Source organism: Gallus gallus, chromosome 2, assembly GCF_016699485.2.
Source record: "Gallus gallus isolate bGalGal1 chromosome 2, bGalGal1.mat.broiler.GRCg7b, whole genome shotgun sequence".
In the NCBI taxonomy this organism is placed as follows: Eukaryota; Metazoa; Chordata; class Aves; order Galliformes; family Phasianidae; genus Gallus; species Gallus gallus.
The window spans coordinates 137,408,644-137,435,946 of NC_052533.1; the positions used below are offsets into that span (position 1 = coordinate 137,408,644).

General features: G+C 45.0%; 1 protein-coding gene across 4 annotated transcripts in view; it reads right to left on the minus strand.

Moving 5' to 3' along the window:
- TMEM65 (transmembrane protein 65) overlaps positions 1-20,402 on the minus strand; it is a 35,169-nt gene extending 14,767 nt beyond the window's left edge. Inside the window, exons 1-2 of one of the 4 annotated variants that reach the window (XM_040685824.2) lie at positions 19,833-20,402; positions 12,784-12,864 (exon numbers count right to left, since the gene is read on the minus strand). In XM_040685824.2, coding sequence (XP_040541758.1) covers positions 12,784-12,864; positions 19,833-20,166 — 415 coding nt within the window. In that variant the 5' untranslated portion in view covers positions 20,167-20,402. Of the gene's footprint in view, positions 1-12,783; positions 12,865-16,905; positions 17,146-18,332; positions 18,402-19,832 lie in introns of all 4 variants that reach the window. The other 3 variants (XM_015283111.4, XM_040685831.2, NM_001031507.3) reach the window with 3 other exon arrangements.
- Between the last annotated feature and the right edge of the window lie 6,901 nt (positions 20,403-27,303).

A 27,303-nucleotide genomic window follows, 5' to 3' on the forward strand; every position in this document is an offset into this window, starting at 1 on the left:
GGGGTTGTTGTGACCAAAGTGCAGGACCCAGCACTTGGTCTTGTTGAACTTCATCCCACTTGCCTCAGCCCAGCTATCCAGCCTGCTCAGATCTCTCCATAGGGCCTTCTGACTGTCAGGCAGTTCAACACTTCCTCCCAAGTTGGTGTAATCTGCAGCCTTACTGAGAGTGCACTCAACTCCCTCTCATTCAAATCATTGATAAAGATATTAAACAGGACAGGCCCAAGCACCAACCCCTGTGAAATGCCACTTGTGATCGGTCGCCAGCTGGATTTAACTCCACTCACCACCCCTCCCTGGGCCTGGGCCTCCAGCCAGTTCTTTACCCAGCAAAGAGTGTATCAGTTCAAAACACGGGCTGCCAGCTTCCCCAGAAAAATACTATGGGAGACAGTGTCAGGGGCTTTGCTGAAGTCTAGGTAGATTACAGCCTTTCCCTCATCACCAAGCACCTGATCGTAGGAGATTAGACTGGACCAGGAGGACCTGCCTTTCATGAACTCCAAACAAGCTGCTGAAGAGCTGCTTCCATCTGCCTAAGATGCAAACTATCCAAGGTCTACAGACACAGCCACTTGCACTTAGCAGACAAGTGAGAGAAGCACCACCTGTATACTAGGGAAACTCACAGAAGTTTTCTTCCCCCCTAGAGAACACCATGGGATTCATATCACTGAAGCTCAGGGTGGAGACAGGCCCAAGGAGCAGCCTGTGGGTACCAGCAGGGAGAAGTGAAAGAACACGTACGTGCTGCATGCAGCACTGGTGCCCCACAGTCAGAAAAAGTCATGCTACAAATCTCAGCTGTTCAGGAAGGATGGGACCTGTTTTTCCAACACAAACTTGTGTACCTGACTAGATCGGGCTTCACTCCAACCATGCAGGGTAGACAAGCATTTACAGGAGCACGGAGTGAGCACGTTCTGTACACATCACTGCTGTCATTTCAGAAGCTTTTCTCAGAGAACAGAAAAAAAGCAATTCTTGCAGCACTTGCTAAAGTCAGAGCTGCTGTGAACACAAGAGATTTACTGAAGGTCACCGCTTTCCAGAGCTCCTGAACACTCAGGGTGGCCAGGAAAGCAAAGCCATAGTCCTCATATTTCAGTTAAAGCTTCCCTAACGTCCTCTTTTCATCCTTCTGGATGCTGGTTAAGGACAAAATCCCAAAGTGCTGAATTCAAGCACGGGAGGTCACAGGCTGCTGCCCTTTCTGCTCCCATGAGAAGCCATTACAAAGACCAGTGTGGTTCCTGGCCCCAAATCCATCCCACCAGGTACTGCATGTCCTGAGGCTGCCCTCCAGACACAGAGATCTTGTGATAAAAATCTGTAACAGCACACAGACTCCTAGCAAACACTCCTTTTGGCTTTCAAGACGTGACATCTTTTGTAGCTTGCCTAATTTTAATATGTGGTTATGATGGCCAGTTAGTTACAATAAAACCCAAGTAAAATATTTTATAGAATACCCAGAGTTTGAAGGGGCCCATAATGATCATCAATTCCAACTCCTGGCTCCACACAGGACTACCTAAAACTCACACGGTATATCTGAGAGTATTGTCCAGACACTTCTTGAGCTCCAGCAGCTCAGGGCTGTGTCCACCGCCCTCTGGTGCAGACCCCATCCCTAACCCCCACCCGCCCCTCCCCCGACACAGCTCCATGCCGTTCCCTCGGGCCCTGTCGCTGTCACACAGAGCAGAGCTCAGCGCTGCCCCTCCGCTCCCTGTGAGGAGCTGCAGCCGCCATGAGGCCTCCCCTCAGCTCTTCTGCTCTGGGCTGAGCAAACTCAGGAACCTCAGCTGCTCCTCACACATCCCCCTACTCGACCCCTCCTAGATCCTTCGCCATCTTCGATGTCACAAATTACCCGATCGATTTGGGGTATTGATACAGAAGATGAAAAATTATTTGGTTTATCAAGAAATACAGAGTTCCTGAACATTAGGCTTGTGGGCTTAATTACCATTGATCTTGTCTCAGCTTGATAGGACGTGGTAGTCTACATAATTACATGCTCTTTGGTGTAGTCAGAAAGTTACTCAACAGCCAAAACACAGTGCATAATTTATTTCAGAAGCTTATTACCAAAAAAGGAGGAGCTGAGGACAACTGTTTGGCAGGAGAAAAAAATAAATCAATCTGTAAACCCATGAATAATGGAAATTTTAACACTCACATTAACTACAAATGACACAGGCCTCCTCCTTCAGAACATAAACAGGGACTGTCTTCGGATGCTTTGAGTAGGAGAGAAGCTGGGTAACAATACTTTGGGGTAGGAGCAGACCTGAGCCAGCACAGGCTGGAGGGAAGCAGGGAGGGATCCAATACAGGTGAAAATCTCTTTGTCAGCATAACCTGTTTCTCTAGGATTCCTGCTAAACACCCATTTTAGGGAAGGTGGCACTGCTTTTACTAACAAAAAGTACATGAAAATAAATGTTTTTGCCATGAAAACCAATATCACTTCCAATACCACCTCTTTAAAGCATAACATGCTTTCAAACTCTGCACAGTATGAAGGCACCAGGTGAACATGTCTCATGAAGAACTAATAAATTGCTTTCAAGCAATAAAAAAAATAAGAAGAAACAATTCCAGCAATGCTATTCACAATGTATTTATTGCAAGTTGCTCTTAAGGCTTCAAGGCTAGGCAAGAAGAGGAAAAAAGTCTTCAGAGAGCTCAGCTGAGGAAATATGCCCTTCAGCTGTTGTACATAAGGGAAAAAACACCGTGAGTGCAGAGCCCATTTTCAAAAACTGAATTTAAGCAGAATTCAACAATGCAGAATATACATGTCTGGGGAGAGGGAAAAAGCCAAAAGCAAAAGCACGGAAGCATCCGGTACTGAATTTCAGGACAGCCATTCAGCAGCTCATTCTGTATCACACAGTAAAACAGACATCAGAATTCACGTCAGCGCAGAAGGAATAAAATGAAATGGCTGAATAAGTAACACTGCTTTTTCAAATTGACATTCATTACCCTAAATTAAGTTATAACCAAGGTTCAAGTGCCATACAGATCACAAGTCCTGAATTAGCAAGCCTGTTGGGCAAGAAAAGGAATTAAAACTCTTAAATGTGTTCTTAATCCTTTTTGATTTTACAGTATCACCTTTTGGCTAAATAAATACTTTATTTTTAAACAGAACCAGAGGGGGAATATAAATCTGAGGACATAAATAATATCACTTATCCACAACATGGCCCAAAGCCCACAGGTTAAATCAGCTCTACCAGTTGTAGCCAATTTAAACCAAGACAGCACCTGCAATTTAGTTGTAAGATTATTATTCCTCACCGACAAAAGCCTCAATCTCATTACAGGGGGGATTATTTTTTCAGCCTGTAAAAAAGTGTTAGCACAGTTTTTTGAATTATCTATTTTTTAAGATCTGTAATACAAGGCCTAAAGGCGTGTATTATTATGTTCCATTCAAACTGCAGCTAGCACTGCAATAAAGTTTTACAGCGAAATCTGTTCCACCCAAGGGCAGGAAACAAGCAGCAGCACAGCAGGCACCGTGGCTTGGGCTGCTCTATGAAGGAATGTGCTATAGCTGAGCATCATTAAATCTAAGACAAATGTAAGAAGCGCTTTATAGTTCAAAGAGTGACCCGCTTTTTGAGATGAATGAAGGTAGTATGAGGGAGGAATGTGAAAAATATTAATAATTGAGAGCTATAACAATCTCACCATAAGGCATTCCTCATCTGAAAGTTAGGGAGGGTTTTGTTGCAGGCAGATAGAACTGAGGCAGCAGTTCCCTCCAAACCGTCTGGGCCACCTCATAATCAATCTATGAACAGCCTGAGGACAGCCAAAGTTCACATATACACAACCAGAAACCAAACAGTGTTTGTGCCTATTAAAAAGAGGCACTCCTTTACAGGTGGCATTCATAAGAGAATGCAGACGATTATGGGTAAGAGTGCAGAAATGAGAGGTGCAGCACTGCTTTGTTCAGAATCAGTCAGCACTTACTTTCAAGGATCACCTTTGCAGATATACAATATAGCTCTACAAATGAACTCCTGAGTAACACATCCCTTCCCCTCTATTCCTTCTCAGTTGTAATTCCCCAAGAATTCTGATAAAACTCAGAGAAAACCCACCAGAATGACTCAAGTAAATAGAGCAGAACAAAGCTGAAAGAATATTTTCACTGATTTTCAATTGGATGCCCATAATATTCTGATGAGAAACAACAATCCAAAAGTTGACTGCAAAGGAAAAAAAAAAGTCTCCATCATTTGTTGTAACTCATGAATGGTTTCCTGTTACTACAGCAATTAAGGCATGAAAAGATGCTGACTCGTGCAGCACTAAATATACACTCTGCTGTTAGCCAGCTCAGTCACGTGCACACTACACAAGGTTTAGCAAAGCACTAATAAGAGATGAACAAACAGAGGGCATGAACTATTTTCCTCTACTACCTGCAAAAAGATAACTATGCCCAAACAAGCATGCACATATGGCACTAGGGGCATTAAAGACTAATCTACACTCAGGGACCCTAACACTGCAGAAAATCACACAGGAATCACCCTTCATCTCCCTCCCTGAAAACCTGGAAGGAGAAGAAGAGACGATCACATTTATTTGAAACCACTGCTCTATCCAGCGGAGCGTGTGCTGAATGGAGCCTGCAGCGCGCTGCCATCAGTAGAACTGCCACATTTAGCAACATAAATGTACATTACTGCTCATCAGATTCAGGACAGTACAGGTTTAAGTACCACAGAACTTCATTTCAGCTTGAACTCCAGCGCTTACAGGACATTCGTCACCAAACAGTGGGAGAATGCAACTCATTCATCCTTTTAGCCTTCCTAAGCGTGTAATGCACCGTACCATTCTAAGGATCATAGAATCATAGAATCGCTAAGGTTGGAAAAGACCCACAGGATCATCCAGTCCAACCATTCGTTCGCCCTTCACCAAAGGTTCTCACTAAACCATGTTCCTCAACACAACATCCAAACGCTCTTTAAACACCACCAGGGTTGGTGACTCCACCACCTCTCTGGGCAGCCCATTCCAGTGCCTGACCACCCTTTCAGAGAAGTAGTATTTCCTAACGTCCAGCCTGAATCTTCCTTGGTGCAGCTTGAAGCTATTCCCTCTTGTCCTATCACTAGTCACCCGGGAGAAGAGGCTGACCCCCAGCTCACTACAGCCTCCTTTCAGGTAGTTACAGAGAGCAATAAGGTCTCCCCTGAGCCTCCTCTTCTCTAGACTGAACAATCCCAGCTCCTTCAGCCGCTCCTCATAAGGCCTGTGCTCCAGACCCCTCACCAGCTTTGTTGCCCTCCTCTGGACACGCTCCAGGGCCTCGATGTCTTTCTTACAGTGAGGGGCCCAAAACTGGACACAGTACTCGAAGTGCGGCCTCACCAGTGCTGAGTACAGGCGGAGAATTACTTCCCTGTTCCTGCTGAGAACAGGGAACTATTTCTGATACAAGCCAGGATGCCATTGGCCTTCTTGGCCTCCTGGGCACACTGCTGGCTCATGTTCAGTCTAGCGTCAATCAACACCCCCAAGTCCATTTCCTCTACACAGTCTTCCAGCCACTCTGCCCCAAGCCTGTAGCGTTGCCTGGGGTTATTGTGGCCAAAGTGCAGGACCCGGCATTTGGTCTTGTTGAATCCCATCCCATTGGCTTCAGCCCAGTTATCCAGCCTATCCAGATCCCTCTGTAGGGCCTCGCTACCCTCAGGCAGATCAACACTTCCAGCCAGCTTGGTGTCATAACGATGTTTAACAATAAGGATGAGGACAAGAATGTTAAACATAAGGATGTTTAACAAAACACAGATCTAAGATGGAAATCCTGTCGCTACATCTAAGTGAGAGTGTAAAATGACAACAGGCATCCAGAAACCCAAATCACCACCTTCACCACTGAGACATTTATTCCTGACCTTAACTAACTATCAGCATCTCATCAATTCAAGTTCAGTCTTTCATTTCCACTCAAGTATGTTCATACCAAAATATGTTTTGCTTCATAATATCTCAAACTGCAGTTGCAAAATATATGAAATAAGATGCTTGCCTCACGATTCAAGGAGGTTAACCAGCTAAAATGATGACCAAGTAGAAAGGGCTTGCAGTTTGTAATAGAGATGTGGGGGTAAGGATAAACATTTCAGAGAGAAATGGAAAAGAAAAGCAGCTCAAGTGTTTGTGCAGAAGTGCCAGAAGTGTGGGAAGTATCACTGCTGGGGAGTAAATATGAACAATAACACGGTTTACTGATCTGTGCACAACAGAATTACATTATATATTATTTAACAAAGAATAGTAAAAAACATAAGGGGGTGCAACAGTGCTGCCAAGCTTATGTAGCAAATCCCAACTGCAGTGAGCCATCCACAGAGTCACAATTCTCTGCCACAAAAAGGCAAATTCTTTTGCAGAAGCATAATAGCCATCATCCCAAATGGAGGTTGAGTTTTTCTCTCCTCACCCTGTTTCAAAGCTCAGGGACTTCAATGCGTTCCCTGGTGCTAATGGAGGGACATTTCTCAGTGGTACAGCAAATTCTTCCCCTGGCATTATTAACACTTCCACTGGTAACAGCGGAAAAAGACTGGATAAATACTTTAACATTAGAGTGGAATTAAACTAATCCAAATATACCCTCCTAACCATGAGGTGATGTTTTGACTTCACTGCCAGCTTTGTTTTTTTCTTGTGCCTGTCAGGTTTCAAGTTAAGCATCCATCCATTACTTCACCAGTTTTCAGCTGGGCAGAGAAGCAGCTCAATAACTGTACAGAACCAGAAAAAAAAAGATCACAGCATCTATGCATTATCACTGTGCTAGATTGAGTTCTAAGATACCCCTCACAGCAGTTTCACTTAAGAGGATAAGCAAAACTGTTTCGTGGGACACCGCAAAAGATTTGTTAACAGCAGTTATCACAGCCCTACACACAGCCAAAAAGATTCGATCTAGTGCAGGGCTTTCGTCACCTTCTAATAGAGGAGCATGAGGCATCACTGATGCGACTCCCAGCAGCGAGTGCTCGTGAAATACCCGTGGAGGTACAGGCATAACTATGAGGTCCTTTATTTAATGATGCTCCCCCAGTTCCTGGTCTTAAAACAAGATCTGAGAAGCTGAGAGATGAGTTCATTCCTTCCTACCTCTCCCAGGCAGGCAAGTGATTGCCAGCAGCCTGCAGTGCACCAGGGCAGCTCTCCTCAGCCCCAGCACTACCGCAGAATGCCAGTGATAGGGGGCTTGTGCCCCATGCCAGCAGCAGACCAGGTCCATGTTATCATTCACTTTTTTCTCCAAGGCATCAGTTGTTTCTGTTATTCTCAGGCAGAGTGCTGGCTTTTGCCTTTTGCAGCACGCAGGCTTCTTGAAATCAGAAAAAGCTCCTTGGTTGATATTCAGAGAGGCGCAGAGCAAAGCTCACTATTAGAACAAATTCAAGGCTGGCAACAGCAGCGCTTCCACAGTACCTGGTGCCCACAGCATCAGCACCTGTACTCCTGCAGACAGCAACACCCAACCAACAGCCCTGACCACACGCAGGCAGTTACAGCAGGGCAGGACATAAGCTGTGAGTCTGGTGGCCTTGGTGGGATGATTTTTCCCTCTTTTAAGATAATGCCATCATTATATTTACAGAAAATTGAAGAAACTGCTTTTATCACATATCACCATGCATCAGCCTGTTGGTAAACCTCATTCCCTGCCAGAGGACAACCTTGGCAGTACGGAAGACTGTAGAAATAAGAGTCTCTCTGAAACCACTTTAAATGCATAGTTTCTTGCTTTTCATCTATCTCAGAATTAAAGAAGCTACCCAGAACAAGAGAGGAAGAGCAGACAGAAAAAGAGAATGGCATTCATTCAGTTACAGACTCACAGCAAGTAAACACACTGCTGCTGATTTCTCACTGCATTGTGGCAATAGAAAAAAAAAAAAACTATGAGCTTCCCAGAAGTCCTTAAGAAACCTTTGATACCTATCTGCAAAAAAAAGCACTGAAAGAAACTGCTGACAACGTAAGTTCCAGCCATAAATTACTCTCAGGTAACTGCTACCTCGCTATATTAAGCGTTCAGTAAATACAAAACACAGTAGCAGTTAACCTATTCTTAACCTACTGCTAAAGGCAGCCCTGTGCATCCAGCACTTGGGTGCCTCCTTCCTGTGTACCTGACTGCACATGGTCAAACCAAGCCACAGCATTGGCTGTCTTTGGCAAACAGCTGCAGCACTGAGTGTTGTACAGTGTGAAAACAGACAAAATACAGTTTACAGAGAATCCCAAAACATCTTCTCTTGGCTTGTATAACATAAGAGTACAGAGTATCTACTGGGCTGTTACGCAGCCCTCTGACTCTCTAATTTCTTCTGTATGTGATTTTTAAGTCCTACCAAAGGACAATTTTTATTCTATTCATGAGAGCGATCTGACATCACTAAGATTGTTGGTTATATAAAGAAAGTCATAAATAAGGAAAGAGAGCAACAAAGGAAGAGTAAAGCTCAGTAGTCTCTAAGAACAGCACTCACTGACTTAACTATTTCAAGCGATTGCCTTTAAGAAAAAAATAAGAGGGAAATTTTTCTCCTGGGCAGTGTTTCTGCAGACTTCAATAACCATCAGCCTTCGCCCCAGAGGATTAAGCAGCCCAATTCCAAGTGCACCTACGCAGCTCCCAGCAGCAGAGCTAACTCAGCCCAAGTGACACCACTGCGAGGCAGAGCTGCGCACGCAATCCCCCTCTAAAGCTGCTCTGGGAGTTGTGCTCCATGAAGTACCACCAATCAGATCCATTTATCTAATCCCAGTACTGTTTCACTTTCCCTTGAAACTAGCTGATTTTACTGTATACTTCAACTTTGCCCACTTTTCCTTTTTTTTTTTAAACTTTTCTTTTGTAACAATCTCAACTGTGATAAAACAGCAAACTCCTAGAAGTGCTGAAGTTGCATCCTCCACCTGCTAATCTGCTTGATAATTATTAATTATGAACGCAAAACCACAGCTGAATCCTCAGGGATTTCTGCACACAGAACAAGCCTATTTTCCACATGTGAGGAAATAAGCAATCTATTTCAGTTTTCCTCCTGGCAGTGCAAAGTAGCCTCTACTATGGCAATAGTGAATTGCCTGTATCACTGACATACCAGTAATGGCAATGCTTGCTGGAGAGCCGGATCATATTCATGCTCCTCCTATCTGTTTCACGCTATATGATGAGGCATGAATGCCTCTGGCACCATTCCCTCTCCTTGTTCTCATGTGCTGTTCCAAATTCAGCAGTGTTACATAGCCTCTCCTCCAGCAGGGAGGAAAGGGAAGGGTTTCAGCAGTCAGCGATCCTGGGAGGAGCAACCCCGAAGAGACAGCAGAGAAAGGGGAAGAGAGGCAGCTCCCTGCCTATATCCAAGAGGTCAGGGGAATATGAAGTCAACAGTGCTCTACAATGCCATTACGAGTAGTTGACAAGACTAAAAACCAACCCTGTTTTCTCACTAGTGCAAGTCTCCTTAATATGCTGCCAGTAACACAGAGCTGCTGGAAGGATGAGAGGAACTCCAGCCTTATCAGGAAGCCTTCACGGCACTTCCCAGGAGAACATAAGATGGATGCCGAGGTCCTTTCACATTGCTGCTGCAAGGGGTGATTTGGTTATTTTTCCCCTTATGTTCCTAATTTCCTTCTTGATCAGAGGACTTGCCCTTTACCTAGTACTTGTCCTCAGCCACCAACACAGCCAGACCTAGAGAAAATGACCGTTGCCAGCATGGAATTCAGCCACAATGGGACTACTGGTAAAAAAAAAAAGATATTGGGTTTAATCTCTTATTCTGGAACAGAAGCTTGTTTCACATTTGTGACACCGTATCTCTACTTGAGCTCTGTAAAAAAAAAAAATCAGCCCAATGTCAGGATTTAATGAAGTAATAATTCACAATGTGAAAACTGAAGCTATTGTATGTAAAGGCGCAGCTGGCAAAGCAATCAGTTAGTTCCATACATGTTTCTCTCCAGTCTTCCATGAAACTCAACTAGGGCAGTAAAACAATTTCTACCCACTCTGTTTGCCATGAAAAATGGCATAATATACTAATGGAGACTGATGACTTGCACTCTGAACACAGTGTTATACTGGCCAGCATTAAGGAAGGGATGGATCACTGCATACAGTCAAGAGCTACAGAGAACAAATGATTTAAAATTATTTTCACAGTAAAAGTAACTTGAAATCAATGTTATTTACAAGTAAAACCACAGCAGGGTGAAATGGAACATTATCTGTTGGTTCCCAGTAAGCATTTGGACGTGAAGAAAATATAGAGCTGTGCAGCAATATAACGTTGCATACACAACACACCAAGAAGCAGAAAGATCTCTGTGGCACAGATGAGAATCAATCACCATTTCCTGCATCACCTCCCAACCAAGTCCCAAGGCCCCTCTGGAGGTCTGGGAAGACTTGTTGGTGTCCAGCAGCCAGGTCCCAGGCTATCCCTGAGAAGGGAGCTCCAGGAACCAAAACCTGGGCCCCTGCTGACACCCATGGCGCTGCTTCCTCTCACCTGGTCTCCCTGTAGAAGCCTCTCAAATTTTTTTAATGTTTTAGAAATGAAAAAGATTTTCTAAGACTGTGTCCTTCCCCCAGGTCAAGCAGGAGCCTTCAACTGTGACTGCAGCCACATGGAGAGGGAGGATTTAACTCTGGAAATGCCTCATACCTGGCACGGACACAGGAAAGTCTTTTCCAAAGCAAAGCACAACAACTGCTCAGCAAATTACGGTAGGGGCACCAACACCCTTAAAAGCTACCAAGTATTTAGCAAGTAGGTTGAGCAAAGCTTTTGTCCCTGGGTACAAGCAGTGAGAGAGAACAAAAGCAGCCACCTGCTCCTAATGACTGTTTTAAGGTGGAAGGTGAGCTGCCACCAACTATGCCCCATCTCCAAACATGTAACATCATGGTCTTCCAATGCTTCCACTTGCCCTTTATAGAGATAAACCTGCAGGCTGAAAAAGTGGCATGCTGGGATCTGCTAAAAACTAAAGCATTCATTCGTAATGATCAAATAAAAAAACAACCAACCACCAAACAAGGTGTAGTATGTGTAAAACAGACTGTGTATCAGGATGCATTGGGGTGAATTATTAATAATTAACATGCAAATATTTAAGAACACAAAGTAAATGAAAATCCCCCCCCAAAACATACCAGCGATTTCACATCCCACAGTTTTGAATGAGATATGCACTCTGCTGGATTAAGAATGTACGTTGTGAGCTTCACCTTAAAAAACTCACTGCATCTGAGGAAGCAAGAGGCTGCTTGTGGCACAGGTTAGTCACATCCCCAGAGTTCCAAAAGGCAAGCTAATGTTAAAGGAGGTTATCCTACACTGCAGTGAAATGACAATAAGAACATTTGCTTTCCAGTTTCTGAAATAGCGCCATGACAATTTAAGGAGGAAGAATGGAAAGAGCGGGGGGTGACACAAGACAACGCTCACACACGTTCAGCTTCTCCCATTCTCCATTTCTTTACCAGCAAAAAATAAACTGCATTAAGGAGCTCCATAACTGCCTCCTTAATTACTGTTTGCGTAACACACTTATCTCCGTTTTTCCATTTACTTTATCTTTTTATAAAATAAGAGCTTTTAGTTGCATGGCTAAGCTTTAAGCAACTTCTTTCAGAAATGGATGTCAAGTTCTTCTAATACAGACTATACACCAAATCAGTACCTATGTTGACAGGATACACACAAAGGTAACCCATCACTGAAGGGTTCAAGCTGTTTAGCAAGTAGAAGTTGGATTTTAAGTGATCTTTCCAAAAGAGAGCTAAAGTAAAACACCCCTCACACCAGACAGGACAGCTACTAGGAAACTGTCTCCCCAAAGACACGAAATGTAGTGTTTTACACAAGACAAATGCAGTCAAAAAAACCAATGGCTCAAGGCTTGAGTGTTGTTTTTTGACCATCTAAAATAGATAAATACTTGTGCATTACAATCATTTAGCACATGCAAGATCTGGAAAATAAAGTTTTCATTTGGGCAGTCTTCTCAGATTTCACCTTCCTAAAGCATTAATTACAGCAAATGGAAAAGGTGGTTAACTGAATCATTATATTCTTTAACAATGGCATTATTCTTGCATGACGTCTGGATCACAAGTCAATGCATGGCACTTTTGGATGTTGTGTTGAGGGACATGGTTTAGCAGGAACCAGTGGTGAAGGGCGAATGGTTGGACTGGATGATCCTGTGGGTCTTTTCCAACCTTAGCGATTCTATGATTCTATGATTCCACAGGAAAAGGTGTAAGGTTGGTAACACTGAGCTTATCCAAGTGAATGGAGCTGTTCAAATCTGAGATCTCCAGTCTGTTACAACCTAGAAACTAAGGAGGCCTGTCTAGATTACCCAGGAATTACTGAGCTCACGAGATCTTCCACAAGACCAGGACATGACGCACTGCTTCAGTCCCATCGAGAGTAACTCCCAAAAGAACTATGGGAACCACATAATTCTGAGACCAAAGTCATTATAATCATATTATTAAGATTGAAGCCCCAAGTTTATATTAATATAAATAAGCAAAAACTGAGCACTTGTTTCTTGTAGCAATGCATGCCAACTGCACCAAAACAAGCAAGCAGAAAGTCTGTCAAACAAGCAGCTTGCTGGCCGTATGCAATGCCACATCTTAGCAACACACTTCTAGTTTTTAGCTTTTTACTGTACCAGAAGCACTGGTCGTCTCTGGTGATACTACTTCCTTTGCTCGCTTCTCAAGCGGTACCAGTGGTTTGGGGTATCTGGATGCTAAAAGTTTTCAAAAGCAAGATGGCAGTAAGTCACTACTTAAATATCTTCCAGTCAATCCCGGAGTGTCTGCCAGCAAGGAGGGAATCTGCATAAACCAGGAGAGCGAGTTTCTCCAGGCCTTACACACATCGCACTTGATCTCGAATGCTTGCTGGCTTTCCTCTGCAAAAACACGTGGCTATGCTTCTGCATTCAAACATGGAGCTTAATATAGGAGAAGAGAATCGTTAAATTTATTCTAAGTTAAAGTTTCATGCAACATTTGCTACACGGCTGACAACTTCCATAAGATCCGATGTGGTTACTGAGATGACAACATAATAAAAAATTTAAGCTCTCCGAAGCTACTTAAGTTTACAGTTCCGCCACTAAAAAAAAGGGAAGTCCAATAAATCATAAGCACTCAAATGTAATAAAGCTTACAGAAATGTCAGATTGACAAATGCCACACAACAGTGCTAAAATGAAGAATGGAAATAAGAAATTTTCTAGTGCCCTGGAGTACGTCTTAGAGATGAGATTTCATTCACCCATTTGTTGCTTTGGAGTTTGGGGGTGTGTTTGAGTTGTTTTATTTTTTTAATAACTGCAATTTCACTCTTGAAAAGTTTCTTGGGAAACACAGCATACCTTCTAATTAGATTTCAGCTGTATGAAATCTCTCAGCTGAGGTAACCCGTGCAGCACACATCTTCCCAAGCACTTTGCCTTCTCTGGTACCGGGCAACCATATTCTTGAGAGAGGACTTAAGAACCGGAAGAAAATTTAGCTGCATTTCATAAGTGAGAATCCAATCTGGGGATAAAAGGAACTGGAACTCCCTCTCATTTCCTCAACAGCAGCTGCAGGTTCTCTTCCCCAGTCAGGCACGTGCCCAGTGAGCTCCCCACAGAGCCTGGCACAGCTCCCCAGGGCTGAGCTCCATCCCAGCTCCCAGGCAGAGCTCTGCCCTTCCGCACTCAGGCTGGGAAAGCCACCACGGATTTATACACTGAACACTGTAGATACAGCAGCACATGACAGCTAAGGGGCTGACTGCAGCTTATTATTTCTCCCTTCTCCTCACCAAGTCTCAAGAAAAATAGCGTCAGAGCAACTACAGAAATGATCCAACTCATAACTGCTTCACTGCTCTCTTTCTGCTAGCAAAACGGCATCAGTTCCAAGCAAACAGATTGAATATTAGCAGCAATTCACATCTGGAGTGATGAGTTTTTTATAATAGTTTGTGACAGGTAACGAAATGATGACCAACACAGACGACCAACATATGAAAACACAATTCCATCCGCAGACATTAAAGAAAACAATAACAGTTGGTTCAGCACTCCTCCTCCCGTCCTCTGCCTTCATCAAAAGGCTCAATGGTTTAGGAGGGGAAAAAAAAAAAAGTAAAGAATTTCAGAAGCAAAAAAGAGAAGTAATATCTGTTTCTATCCGAACCACATTATTTCTTTCATCATGGAGTATTTTAGACTCAGCAGTGAGACCAGTGATTGCTGTGGTGTAGCTGTGATGGACTATGAGCACGAAGGGACTGCGCACAGGCAAGCTGTAAGAGTTGCTCATTTTATCAGCTTGCTGGAGCACTTCAAATTACATGCTTACCAGCAGGTCTGCCAAAAGACCTTTTCCTAGAACTGCAATCAAACGCCAAAGCTAAAAACCCATTTCTTGACCCAGATCACTGCAGGTAGATATCTATCTTCATATGCAGCTCAGCTCACCCACAGCCATCAGGCTGTTGATAAGAGAACTGCCCCCCTCAGGTGCCATGTGCCTGCCAGTCAGTGTGCATTAGCAAGACTGGTCGTCATAGTCATCCCCCCCCCTCAGCCCACAGATCCATCAGTCCTCCCAAGAAACTTCACTGTCCATTGGAAAAAGAAAACAATCACTCTTCAGGCAAGAGAAGTAAAGCCAGAAAGCTCAAATTATGCTTTGTTGTGTTAACATAGGTTAAGCTGTACCAAAATGAGGCACTAAGATCTGGGTGGTTCCTAAAAGCAAAAGGCAGATCACTGGTTTATTTTTAATAGCGTGGTGTGTCTGACTCACACACAAAAAAAGGGATTGTTTTCATAACAGATCGCGTTTGATGCACCTAAAGAACTGCGGTTAAATATTTGTCTCTGATGATATTTGCAGCCCTCCAAATTCACTTCCCTGCATGAGTTATGGAAGTAGTGCCACCTGGGCTCCCTCTTGGAGTAAATGGGAGATTTCACAAATTTACCACCAGATTACAAAGCGGAGATGCTTCTTCCGACACCAAAGTGAGATTCTGCCCAACACTAACTGTAAGTTTGCAATACCCTCATAAAGATCTCACCACAGCTGTCACACCAATTGCACACACAGAGCACTGCCCTTCACTCACAGTGCTACATTTTTCACGCGCTAACTTGGAATTATGAACGTTTTTCAATCAGAACATACCAGTTTGGTCAGATTATTCGCTCAACCATGTACGGCATGACATGCCAGTGCCTTCATACAGCATCTAGCTAGAGACTGCATTTCCCAAAGCCAGCAAAATCCAGCTGACAAGCATACATACACCACTGCCAAGTTTTTGCACGTTTTCCAGTTAAGACAGCATCAGCAAGCAAAAAAAAACCCCAAGCTATTACATTTCAGAAGGCCTTTAACTAAGTTACCATTTCACATAGTGAAACGTAACGCGGTGCTCTGAAGGAACTGCGCATAGTTCTAACAGGATTTTTCCCATCTCTGCAGCAAGGATGAAGAAATAACACATTCACTTATCACGATGTGAGATTTCTGAGTCCCTTTGTAGCCACTGTGTTAGTATTATTAATGGAAAAGTGTTACGTTTTGGACTGAGAACATATTAAGCCAGCACAGATGAGAACAGCACCCTTAGCACATCTGCTGTACGGTTATTTCTTACCCTAAGCTATTGAAACCTCCTTCCTCCTGGTTACCAGGTTTGCTGCACTGCTTTAAAGCGCCTTCATGAATCATTTTCTAATATACAATTGACGCTAAAGGCAGAAAACCTGAGCATAAACCCTATTCCTTCTTTCTAACCCTCCCCTCCATTAGACAGACTACTAGAAAAACTGATATCGAAGGTCAGAAGCATTAAACCACTCCTGACATTGCCAATACCATCGCTGTATTTTCATCTCTCCTGTTTAAGAAAGGAGCAAGGAGTACTTCACTGTGTCACCAACAAAACAAAGCCTCAATCGCGGAGCACCACTTCCACAAACAGGGAAGCAGCACTATTACAGTTAAGAGAAATTGGGTGATTTGCTACTTTAGTGTTTCTGTAACTATGAAAAACACAAAATATTTAGATTCAAATCTGCATGCATCATCTCCATCTGCTGCAGCTGACATGCTTACAAGCGCAAGCTGGAGTTAAAAATAAATGCATCAAAACCCTTCTTGGGAAAATACGAGACCCTAAAAAAGACTTCAATGATAATGGAAAACTAAACCTGGGCAGAAAGGTCTGGCAGTTGTCTGCAGAAAGAGCAACGTGGTGATGTTTTGACTGCATTTCCAGACAGTTAGCAAGGTAGAGATGATAGTCTCAATTAAGACACATCTCAGAATCCCATTTAAAAACAATTCTATCTAGATTCAGTTTCACATCCTTCCCCCAGCTACTCCTATGCAAAAGCCTCCTGTTATTTTAAGTCAGGCTTCCAAGTGAGCACAGCTTCACAGTCATCTTGCGCTGCAAGCTCACAGATCAATTCGGTCCTCTGACCAAAGCATTACAATGAACAGACTCATTTCAGTGTTTGCTAATAAAAACAAGCTTCAGCTGCTCTCTGTCAGCTACACTTCAAATCTACTGTTTGTGCTCAGCACCTGGAAGCAACGAGCATCCAGACTGAGGTGTGCAGGTGAGACAGGGACGGTGTGGCGGCAGGAACTGTTGTAAGCCACGCCACCACAAACCTCTCCCCCCTTACAGTGATGTGACTGCGGGGCAAACAGATGCATTAAGTATCAAAGCATTCGAGACTCAGCTAACTTAAAGGCTACGGTTCACCTACCTGAGGACCATCCTTCAGCGCAGCAATGAGGGCAGCGGCCGGGTTTCCCCGCAGCCTCTGCCATTAGCGGAGGCCACAGATAGTGTGTCCTGTCATATTTCGTGCTAGGGCAATTAGATGATGGAACTGCTTCCTTCTGGTGGTAGGCCTGCGAATGGACTGAGGAACAGGCCCCACTGGGTTCTTGATGTGCCCAGGTCTCCCCATATTGCTGACAGCTTGCTCGAGCTGCTATGGGGTCTGTTAGGGCACAGAAGTAGTGAAGGAAGAAGGTCAAAATGTAACCCAATAAAGACCACATTAAGAAGGGTATGGACTAAGACCTCACTTTCCATATCGATGCACAAAAAGATCACAGGCACATAACAAGCTCAAGTGCACAGAGCAACAAAACTGCATATGCATTTCATGATTGAGGAAAGACTGATTTTCCAGACTGAAACAGGACAGAGGAACTTCCTTAGACAGGCAGGTAAATGCGAAGGCTGCATTTGGATCACACCTCATTGGAAATCAACACAAAACTAGCAAGCTGATCTAAAGCATCCACTACTGGAGTCTCCTGCATGCTGCCACAGGATGAAAAGACTGAGCAGAAACAGATCAACTAAATCACCTTATCTAGATTGAACTAGTTGATTGCAAAACTCAGAAGTGATTATAGTTGATTGGAGCTGGAGAGAGTATCTGGAAAGTGGGGCACAACCCCCCCCATGTGCTACTCTCAACCACAACCTGCATACTCAGTTAAAACATTCCTAAGGTACTCATACTAACATCAGGCAACAGCAGGCATTCAAAATGGTATCATAATTAAGCATGTGAAGTACAGAACATCATCATCTAGCCTAGGAATTGTAATGTTTTCTTCCCAGTGCAGCCCTTCTATTCATTTTGTCTGCTTCTATCACTGCCCGGTGCAGTGAGCAACGATGTACATCTGATAATTGGCAAACTGCTGCCCTTCCTCACATCAAGTCTGAATTCTGTCAACACCAACCCCATGACATTAGTTCCCTCCTCTCCTTAGCCCAGGACAGCCCCAATACATGCACCCCAGAAGGGAACCCCGTGCTCTGTGTGTACCTCTAAAGAATGCAGAGCCCCTATTTTATCTACACTGAATGATTCCTTCGCTGTTTCCTCTCCTCTCCCTTTAATGTGATTTTAGTTCTCTGGGAATGTACAGGAGATACACATTATGGTTTTAAGGCTTTTCTTCCCCTAATTTTTATTCAAAAGACCTTCTAGAAGCTCTTGTTTATGGCTTTTTTTTTTGTTGCTGACCATGTTCAGAAAAATCACTTCCCAGACAGAAAGGGTGACAGCTGACATAATGATGTAATCGGGTTAAAGAAATAATAAATGAATAAGTAATGAAAAAGCTGAATAAAAGGAAGAAGTTATTTTCAAACAAATCAAGTTACCAGCTGGGCAGATCAAAAAACCTGACTCTGCGGACTGCGGTCCGATGGCATTACTACACCTGGAGCAACCTGTGGGACCACAAAGCAAAGAACTGAGCTTCTGGTGAGTAACTCTCTCTAGTGAGATAAATGTCACCACTTCTGGCACAAGCAAACTGCAGTTCTCAGTACGAAATAAATCTGCAGCTTACTAATAAGGTTGTACCTAGTTAGGTCTTTAAACTAATGCTTTTGTAACAGTTTTCCAAATCCTAACTGATCAGACCACCACAATGCTGTACAGAAACAGATTTTCTCACTGCAGCTAGCAGCAATCAAGCAAGAAGGTATTTAATAGGGGCATGTGCTGAATTATCTCTGTATAGACCTCGAGACACCACACCGAAACACATGCAATAACCACAGTGTGATCCTCCAGTGTCACAGAAGCACAGCAAGAAGCCCGCTTTCACCTGAGCCCTAAAGTGCCAAGAGAGAAATCAGCACAAAAACCTCTGGGAAGAACCCTTATAAATGCTGAAAAGGACCTTTGGAGTGTTAGTTGTTAGTATTCAAAAGTTAGGGACAACATACAGCTTAAAGCACTCTTCCTACTAGGCTGGAAAACAAACACAGCCAATTTACACTCCACAGAACTCCTAGAAGGAGTTGCTTTGGTGACCTGCTCTTGCTCCGGTGTTTACATGCAAGTGTAATGCAAACAGAGCTGAACTGCACTGCTTCTTCATGAAGGCAGCGCTCTGTAGTTGACCCGTGAGCTGCTTTCTGCCCACTGTGAGGTTTCCTTAAGGCACAGAGCAGCGAAGATCCAAAGAAATGCCCTTTCCAAGGGCACGCTACGTCCAAAGTCACAAAGAGGCCTAGAAGAGAGCACAGGGCTCTGAGGTGCCCGCTGTCACCTCAGCTGCAAGGCACCCTACGTTACAGCTGAGCATCCGACCCAGAAGTCCTGAGGCTGTAATTAACGTGATTTGGCTTGGTCAGGTTTTTGATTTGTCAAAGGGAAAGCGTCAAGCCAGAAAGGAGGATTGGGATCAAAAAATATATATAATAGTAATGCATCAGCGTGAATTATTGAATTGGCATTGTATAGCGCTGCACTCGAAGACCTCCCCCAGCACACACCGCTGTGTAAGAAGGAACCGCTCCCAGGCAAGGCAGCGCCATTCATGAATGAGCTTCTGGAGTAGCAGCACAGAACCTCCTCAGAGGTCTGAAACCGACTCAGCGCTGCACGAGCAGCGGGAGGATTTCAGAGGAGACGCTCATTCCTTCTCCCGTTCTGAAAAATGGCCACCCACAGCTCTTGGAAACTCCCGGTGAGCAGCCGAGCACATGGAGCGCTCCTTTGGGGGAGAAGTTGTGGAGACAGCGGTGCTCGCAGCCCGGCCCGGTCCTCCCACCCGCCGGGGCGAGGCTGCTCCCCGCCCGCTCTCAGCGCGACCCCGGGGGCAGCGGGCGCGCAGGGCCCGGCCCCGCTCCGAGACGGGCTCCGCTCACCTTGGGCGATGGCGATGGACTCGAAGCGGTGCAGCTCCCGCAGCAGGCAGCTCCGCTCTGTGGAGTGCAGGCTGTAGATGAAGTCGCGGGCCCCCTGCGCCGTGTTCAGCGCCTCCATCGGCTCCTTCTTAGGGTGCGTGCCCAGCGCCCGCCCGGGCGGCGCTCCCCGAGCCGGCAGCAGCCCGTCGGCGCCGCCCCGCAGCGAGCTCAGGCGGCGGCGGCAGCAGCAGCGCGGCGGGCCCCGCAGCGAGCACAGGCGGGAGGAGGAGGAGGGCGCGGCGGGGCCCCCCGGCCGCCCCAGTAGCAGCACCGCCCGGCCGAGCCACGCCGACATGGGGCAGGGGAAGGAGCGGCGCTCGGGCCGCCACAAACGCCCGCCGCGGACTCAGGGGCTGCGGGACGGACGCGTCGCTCGGGGCCGGGGAAGCGCCCCAGTCACCGCCCCGCGGCCGCTCCCGCCAGCGGCGGCGGCGCCGCTCCCCGCCCCGCCTCGCCCCGCCCAGCGCTCCGCGACGCCTCAGCCGCCCGTGAACCCGCGGCGGCCGCCGGAGCGCGGCTCAGAGGGCGGGCACCCGCGGGGCGGCCCCGCGCACGCGCAGGGCAGTTCCGGGCAGCGGAGCGGCCTCCGTCGCCCCCTCCGGGCCGGCGGGCGCTCGCCGGCCCCTGCGGGCCGGGGTGGGTGCGCTGAGGGTGGCGATTGGTCTCTGAGAAGAAACCGCCGCGCCGCGGGCGGGCAGCGCTGTGAGGGGCAGATAGGAGAGCGCTCGGCGCTGAGCGCTCTCCGAACCGAGGCGCTGTGCTGGGCAAAGCTGCCTCAAACAGAGCCCACACCACAGGAGAAAAAAGTCGAACATAACATCAAGCACTTCTCTCCCTCACCTCACCCCCCCGAAATTTTTATTGCTGTGCACATCACTGAGGTATTAGTTAATCCATGGGATTTACTCGTGGCAATAGAAGTGTTGCCAGCACATGCTGACGAGAATAACGGGATGTTTCCCTTTTATTGCCCATTCTCCAGGCCCCTTACCTTACGGTATTGTGGTGTGCAGCGTTCAGTTCCTGCTGTACCACGCAGATGTAGTTGTGTGTGGCCTTTGTGTTTGAACCAGGCAGTGTGATTTATGTAGTTGTTTTATACACGCCTAGGACAAAAGCAGTTTACTTGAAGGAACTGAGGTGTTTCTAAAGCTTTCCTACACAATTCCATGGTGCCTACCTGGGGTTAATCCAGCTGCTGTTCCAAAGGCTTTATTCAGAAAGTATTCGATTTTTGCCCTTATGCTGCAAAGAGCATCGGTAACCACAGCCACCAGGGACTCACCTATCGCTCGCTGTATGCTGAGCTGATTTAATAATCAGATAAGGGACATCTGGAGGTGCTCAGAATTCATGGCTGTGTCTCACTGTTTTATTACAGACGTAACACTTCTGGGGGTGGCAGTTTTTGGCAGGGGTCTGGAGGCTGCTGTTCAGCAGGGAGAATCGGAGAATCATTAAGGCTGGAAAGGACCACGAAGATCACCTAGTCCAAACATCAACCCACCCCCACTATGTCCACCGAACCATCTTCCTCAGTACAACACCTAAATGTTTCTTGAACACCTCCAAAGACAAAGACTCCACCACCTCCCTGTGCCAATGCCTCACCACTCTTTCTGAAAATAAATTTCTCCTAACATCCATCCTGAATCTCCCCTGGCACAACCTGAAGCCATTCCCTCTCATCCTATCGCTGTTACCTGGGAGAAGAGGCCGAGCCCCACCTCACCACAACCTCTTTTCAGGGTGTTGTAGACAGCAATAAGGTCTCCCCTGAGCCTCTTCTTCTATGACTGAACAATCCCAGTTCCCTCAGCCACTCCCCATAAGATTTGTGCTCCAGAACCTTTACAGCCTTGCTGCCCTTCTCTGGACACACTCCAGAGCTTCAGTGTCTTTCTTCTAGTGATGGGCCCAAAACTGAATGCAGCACATGAGGCGCAACCTCACCCGGGCTGAGTACAAGAAGGACAATCATCTCTGTGCTCCTGCTGGATGCACTATTTTTAATACAAGCCAGGATGCCACCGGCCTTCTTGGCCACCTGGGCACACTGCTGGCTCATGTTCAGCCAGCTGTCAGCTAACATCCCCAGATTCTTTTCCTCTGCACAGCTTTTCAGCCACTCTGCTCCAAGCCTGTAGCAATGTATGGGGTTTTGTGACCAAAGTACAGGACCTGGCACTTGGTCTTGTTAAAGCTCATACAGTCAGTCCTTCTGTAGGGCCTTCTTGCCCTCCTGCAGATCCACCTCCCAGCTTGGTGTCATGTGCAAACTTGCTAAGAGTACACTGAATCCCTTCATCCAGATCATCGGTAAAGGCATTAAACAGGACAGGTCCCAGTAACAGTCCCTGGGGAACACCACTCGTGACTGGTCACTGGATTTAACTCCATTCACCACCACTCTCTGGGCCTGGCAATCCAGGCACTTCTTGACCCAGTGAAGAGTATACCTGTCCAAAGCCATTGGCTGCCAGCTTCTCCAGGATAAGTTAAAACTTCAAATAAAAAAGCAAAGTTTTCTCTACCAGTCTACCACTGCAGAGATGATGTGTGGTACAAAGGCAGGGATCTTGCAATAAACAGGCAGCCAACATATTGTATTTGTTCAGTATTATGGATGTTTACATGAAGTGTCTTAACTATAGAGGAAGAATAATGTAATAGTAGAAGGACAGGCCATAAAGGCCTGTTATATGGTGTCATAATTTTCACCCTGATCAAAAAATAGTGGACATAGGTGGGTGTTGCCCTCTGCTTCCAGTTGAATGCATTTTTTGCCTTTGATAATAGTTAGAACAATACTTATTTCTCAGCCCTGCCAAGAAGGACTTGGGAAATCTAGTGAACGAGAAGCTGGACATGAGCCAGCAGTGTGCTCTTGCAGCCTGAAAGGCCAATGGTATCATGGGCTGCATTGAAAGGAGTGGCCAGCAGGGACAGGGAGGTAATGGTGCCCCTCTGCTCTGCCCTCCTGAGGACCCATCTGGAGTACTGTGTCCAGGCCTGGGGCCCCCAACACAAGAAGGATGTGGAGCTGCTGGAGCAGGTCCCAAGGAGGGCAACAAAGATGGTCAAAGGGTTGAAGAACCTCTTCTATGAAGAAAGATTGGAGGAGCTGGGCTTGTTTAGAATGTAGAAAGCTCCAGGGAGACCTCATTGCAGCCTTCCTATATTTGAAGGGAGTTTATAAAGAGGAGGAGGACCGACTTTTTACACAGTCTGACAGTGACAGGACAAGGGGGAATGGCTTTAAACTAATTGAGGGGAGATTTAGCTTAGATTTTAGGAAGAAATTCTTTACTCAGAGAGCAGTGAGGCACTGGCACAGGCTGCCCAGAGTAGCTGTGGATGTCCCATACCTGAGGTGCTCAATGCCAGGTTGGATGGGCCCTGGGCAGCCTTGTCTGGTGGAGGGCAGCCCTGCCCATGGCAGGGGTTGGAACTAGACAATATTTGAGGTACCTTCCAACCCAAACCACTCTATGATTCTATGCTTAGTTCCCAGGCTTTCTGTTGGAAGGGATATTTTCTGCTACTTCTCAGGAGCAAAATGGCAGCTGGGAGTATTTTCACTTCCAGAGAACCATAACAACAGAGTTCATAAAAATGTTCAAAGATGCTCTTAAGAAGTTTCCTAATCAAACAGCTTTTTCCATTAAAATGGACACTTTTATATAAAAATGCAGAACACACAATGGGATTACCAAAAATATAAAAATTTGTCATCCAAAAAATAAGAAAACAAACTTTCCAGATGTCAAACCTCCCATATTTCAATCTGACATCTTTCTTTTTATGACACATTTTGTATCTGATTTGGTATTCACACAACTCTATCGCACCAGACCACAAAGGCAGAGCGAAGAAGGAACATCGGGAACTGGTAGAAAAAAAGATTTCACATCTTTTCTTTCAACATAGCCTTTGCCAACAGTGCTAAACCTGTATTGCAAGAAGTAATTGTGTTTGAATTTTTCTTGAGTTTGGACGGTATTTAAAGCACTGCAGGTATTTTCAAGCACCAAAAGGAGAGTCTCTGTGTCCCAGAGGGCCTGCAGCCTGTAGTGCCAACCACTGAAAGAATGCCACAGAGTGACTCTGTGCCAGAGTGGAACTCCAATGAAATGAATCTGAAATCACTGACAATAAATCGGGATTTTATAGCATGACCTTTAGGAGTGTGAAGTATAGGAATACCAAACATACAGAGAGGTGTAAGGACATTGTTGAAGTGGACATACTATTTTATTAGGAAAATAAACTCAGTGCTTGTATGTGAGGATAGGAATCAGGGTTTAGCAGGCTGTAAATTCTTGGGCAGGAGCCCTGTCATGCCTTTCTAAACCTATAAAACTGCTTTGAACAAATGAATGAAAATGATGGTAGGGAACTGACAGAGAATAAACTAGATAATCTAATAGCTTTTTTTTCACCCCATATTCTTGTTTTGTGAAAAAAGTGGAATTGAAGCCACTGGTTTAGCCTGACAGTGTAATTAATCAGACAGCAGCTTTATCTTATGTAGCAGGTGGTGCAGAGTAACTTTCATTAGTCCCTAACTCTCCAGCAGAGCTTTTGAACTTGCTGGAATGCCTATTTCTGACAACGATCTAAAAATGCAGAAGTTTCTCTTTATTTTCTTCTTTTCTTGCTGGTAGGTTAACTCTCCCCTGCCACAAGTTACAGTAGGAGTGACCAAACTAATAAAGCTGACTTACACACCAAATGACAGAATGGGGGGATGGTGGAAATTGTTAAAAATACTATATGGAAATTTACGCAATGTTAAATCCTACAAGTTAGAACCATGAATACATAGAAGTCAGTAGGAAAGTGCTAACCATCTTTAAACAGAAAGGAGAATCATGGCAGACAGTCACTGAATTTAAGTTCCATATGGAACACTGTACCTGGAAGGGATATTATGGTTTTTTGGATATATAAACATGAGCTTATCAAATACAAGATGAGAAGTTACACTTTTTCTGTCTTTCAGAGTAAATGCTTTTAGAATACTGTATTCAGCTACAGCATCCTGAGATCAAGATAAATTGAACGTTGCTCAAAAAACACTGTGAGAATCATTAAAGGTTTGGAAAAATGCTTTTTACAGGTGCTAAAGGTTGATTTATTCAGTTTATCGACTGGAAATGTTTAGGTTAATATAAATGTAGCTGGTAAGTGACTTACTGTATGGGTTTTCAGCACACAGTACAGTTATATATAACAGTCATACCTTTCAACATCTTGAAGATGAGACTACGCATGATCGGAGTGCTTACAAAATATTGCCAGTGAAAATAAAAGCCAAAACAACTTTCTAGAGGTTGTAGAAGGCAGTTTCTAAGTTAAATTGGTTATTTGTCTAAAAGATGAGATCTGCTTTATGTAATAACTGAGTGAAGTCTTGGCTTACATGAGCTTTTTGCACTTTTAACTTAGAATTGCTGACGGTAGTTTTTACTGTAAATCCTCCCAGATTTATAATATGTGGATGCCCAGCACTTCTTAAAATGAGTTCTGGAATTTCCCACGTTAATAAACACTTTGGAAATTTTTTCCTTGTTCCTCCAATATTTGTGTTCCACTTGAAAATGAGAAAAGATCTGTGCATCCTTTGAGCTCAAAACATGGATGTTGTTAATGAACTGGAGAAGGTGACGGTGCTGAGCCATTTCAGTTACTAAATTGTATCAAGAGAACTATGAAAGAAGAAGAATATGCCAAATGAGAGTAGGGAATATCTAAGAAAAGTGATATACAGAGCTCCCATTTGGGCCCACTTAGCTATTTTCTAATATGTATTTCTCAGAAAAAGACTAAATAGTCTAGAAATACCTTTGGGAATATCCACCGTACAGGGGGTCTCCTGCATCAGTGTACGACAGCAACTGTCATCAGTAGACACTTGAACATGCTTTCATGGAATCACAGAACGGCTTGGTTTGGAAGGGACCTCACGGATCATCAAGTTCCAACCGTGCTACCACAGACAGAGCCATCAGCCTCCAGATCAGGTACTAGACAAGGCTGCCCAGGGCCCCATCCAACCTGGTCAGGTTTATGGTGTTCATTTCAAGGTATATAAAAAAGCTGAGTATGAACTACAGCGACTCTGAGGCTTTTGTGACTTGCTGTCAGGGCTGAGCAGCTCCTGCACAGCTCTTAGGTCAGAGCTGTAAACCACCTTTGTCCAGCACCTTCACCTCACCCTTAATCACTGAGGTAGTATGCTCTGAAGAGGATATCATACCATTATCTTTCTTCTGAAGCTTGGAGAAAAGATAAAGCCCTCAAAGCACTGCTAAGCAACTGGACTAGGGCCTTCACCCTTATAGGAGGCATTCATCACTTAATAGGGGAAAATGGATGAGGTGACGTGTCACCTCCCTATCACGTTTTGCTCTGCGGGATCAAAGTAGCCGTACCCTTATGCTATATAAAGTATTTCCATCAGCATTAACCATTTTGCCCCTTGATCCTGTTTACCTGTATTGAACCAGGTTAGCTAATGACAGAAGATAAGAGTTAAATACTACCTGAAAGGGCAGTGCAAGCTTTCATTCAACCCATTTACACATTCAGTGAAAGGGGGGATGAACAGCAGCTTCATTACCTCTCACCAGACATTTTCAGGCAGTTTTACATCACAGATTTCTCTGTCTTCCTTGGTTTTACTCTCTCTACTTTCATTCTCTTACTCACTTTCTACTCTCCCCGTTTTCCCCCCACATTACCCTGTTAGCATACTCCTCCTGGCTTTTTCCTGTCCATTGCTTTAAATGGACCTGTGTCTGCTTTTTGGAGGCTTTCACAGTGTTGCTTCTTGCTGGTCTCCTCTTTTCTCCAGTTTAAGTAATTCTTGCCAAACCTGCTTAAGTCCTCCAGCTCTTAAATTTGACCCTTTCTTCCCCCTCCACCAAGAACTAAAGTTTATTCCCAAGCAACCTGTTTGCCTCTCTTAACATGCAAATTGTGTGCTTAGCTCTTCTTCAACACATGCTGGGTTTAGGTTTGGACCTCTGGAAAGAAAACACCTAGTCCTGAAGATCATATTTTATATAAAAGTCCACATCCAAATGCCTTCCCCAGGATTTCAGCAGCGGTCAGTCTCTCCTCAAGTAACACTTAATCTGGTAACAGTACTCTTTCTCAATAGTAGTGAAAACAGGCACGTTCCTCTAAGCCACGCAGTGCACAAGAGGACACACCATGTGGTGGTGTGTTTGCCTTAGAGGAACTGAGCTGGTTCTTCCTTGTTTCACTACATGAAATTGCTATTTGAGTGTCATGGCAGCAATTGCAGAGAATGTGGACCAAAAGGAAGACTAAAATTAAATAATGCTGAGATATGAAGTAAAAAAGTCACTTCTTCTACCCAAAACCTTGCACATTTAGCTTCCTGCAGACACTGGTACTCCTC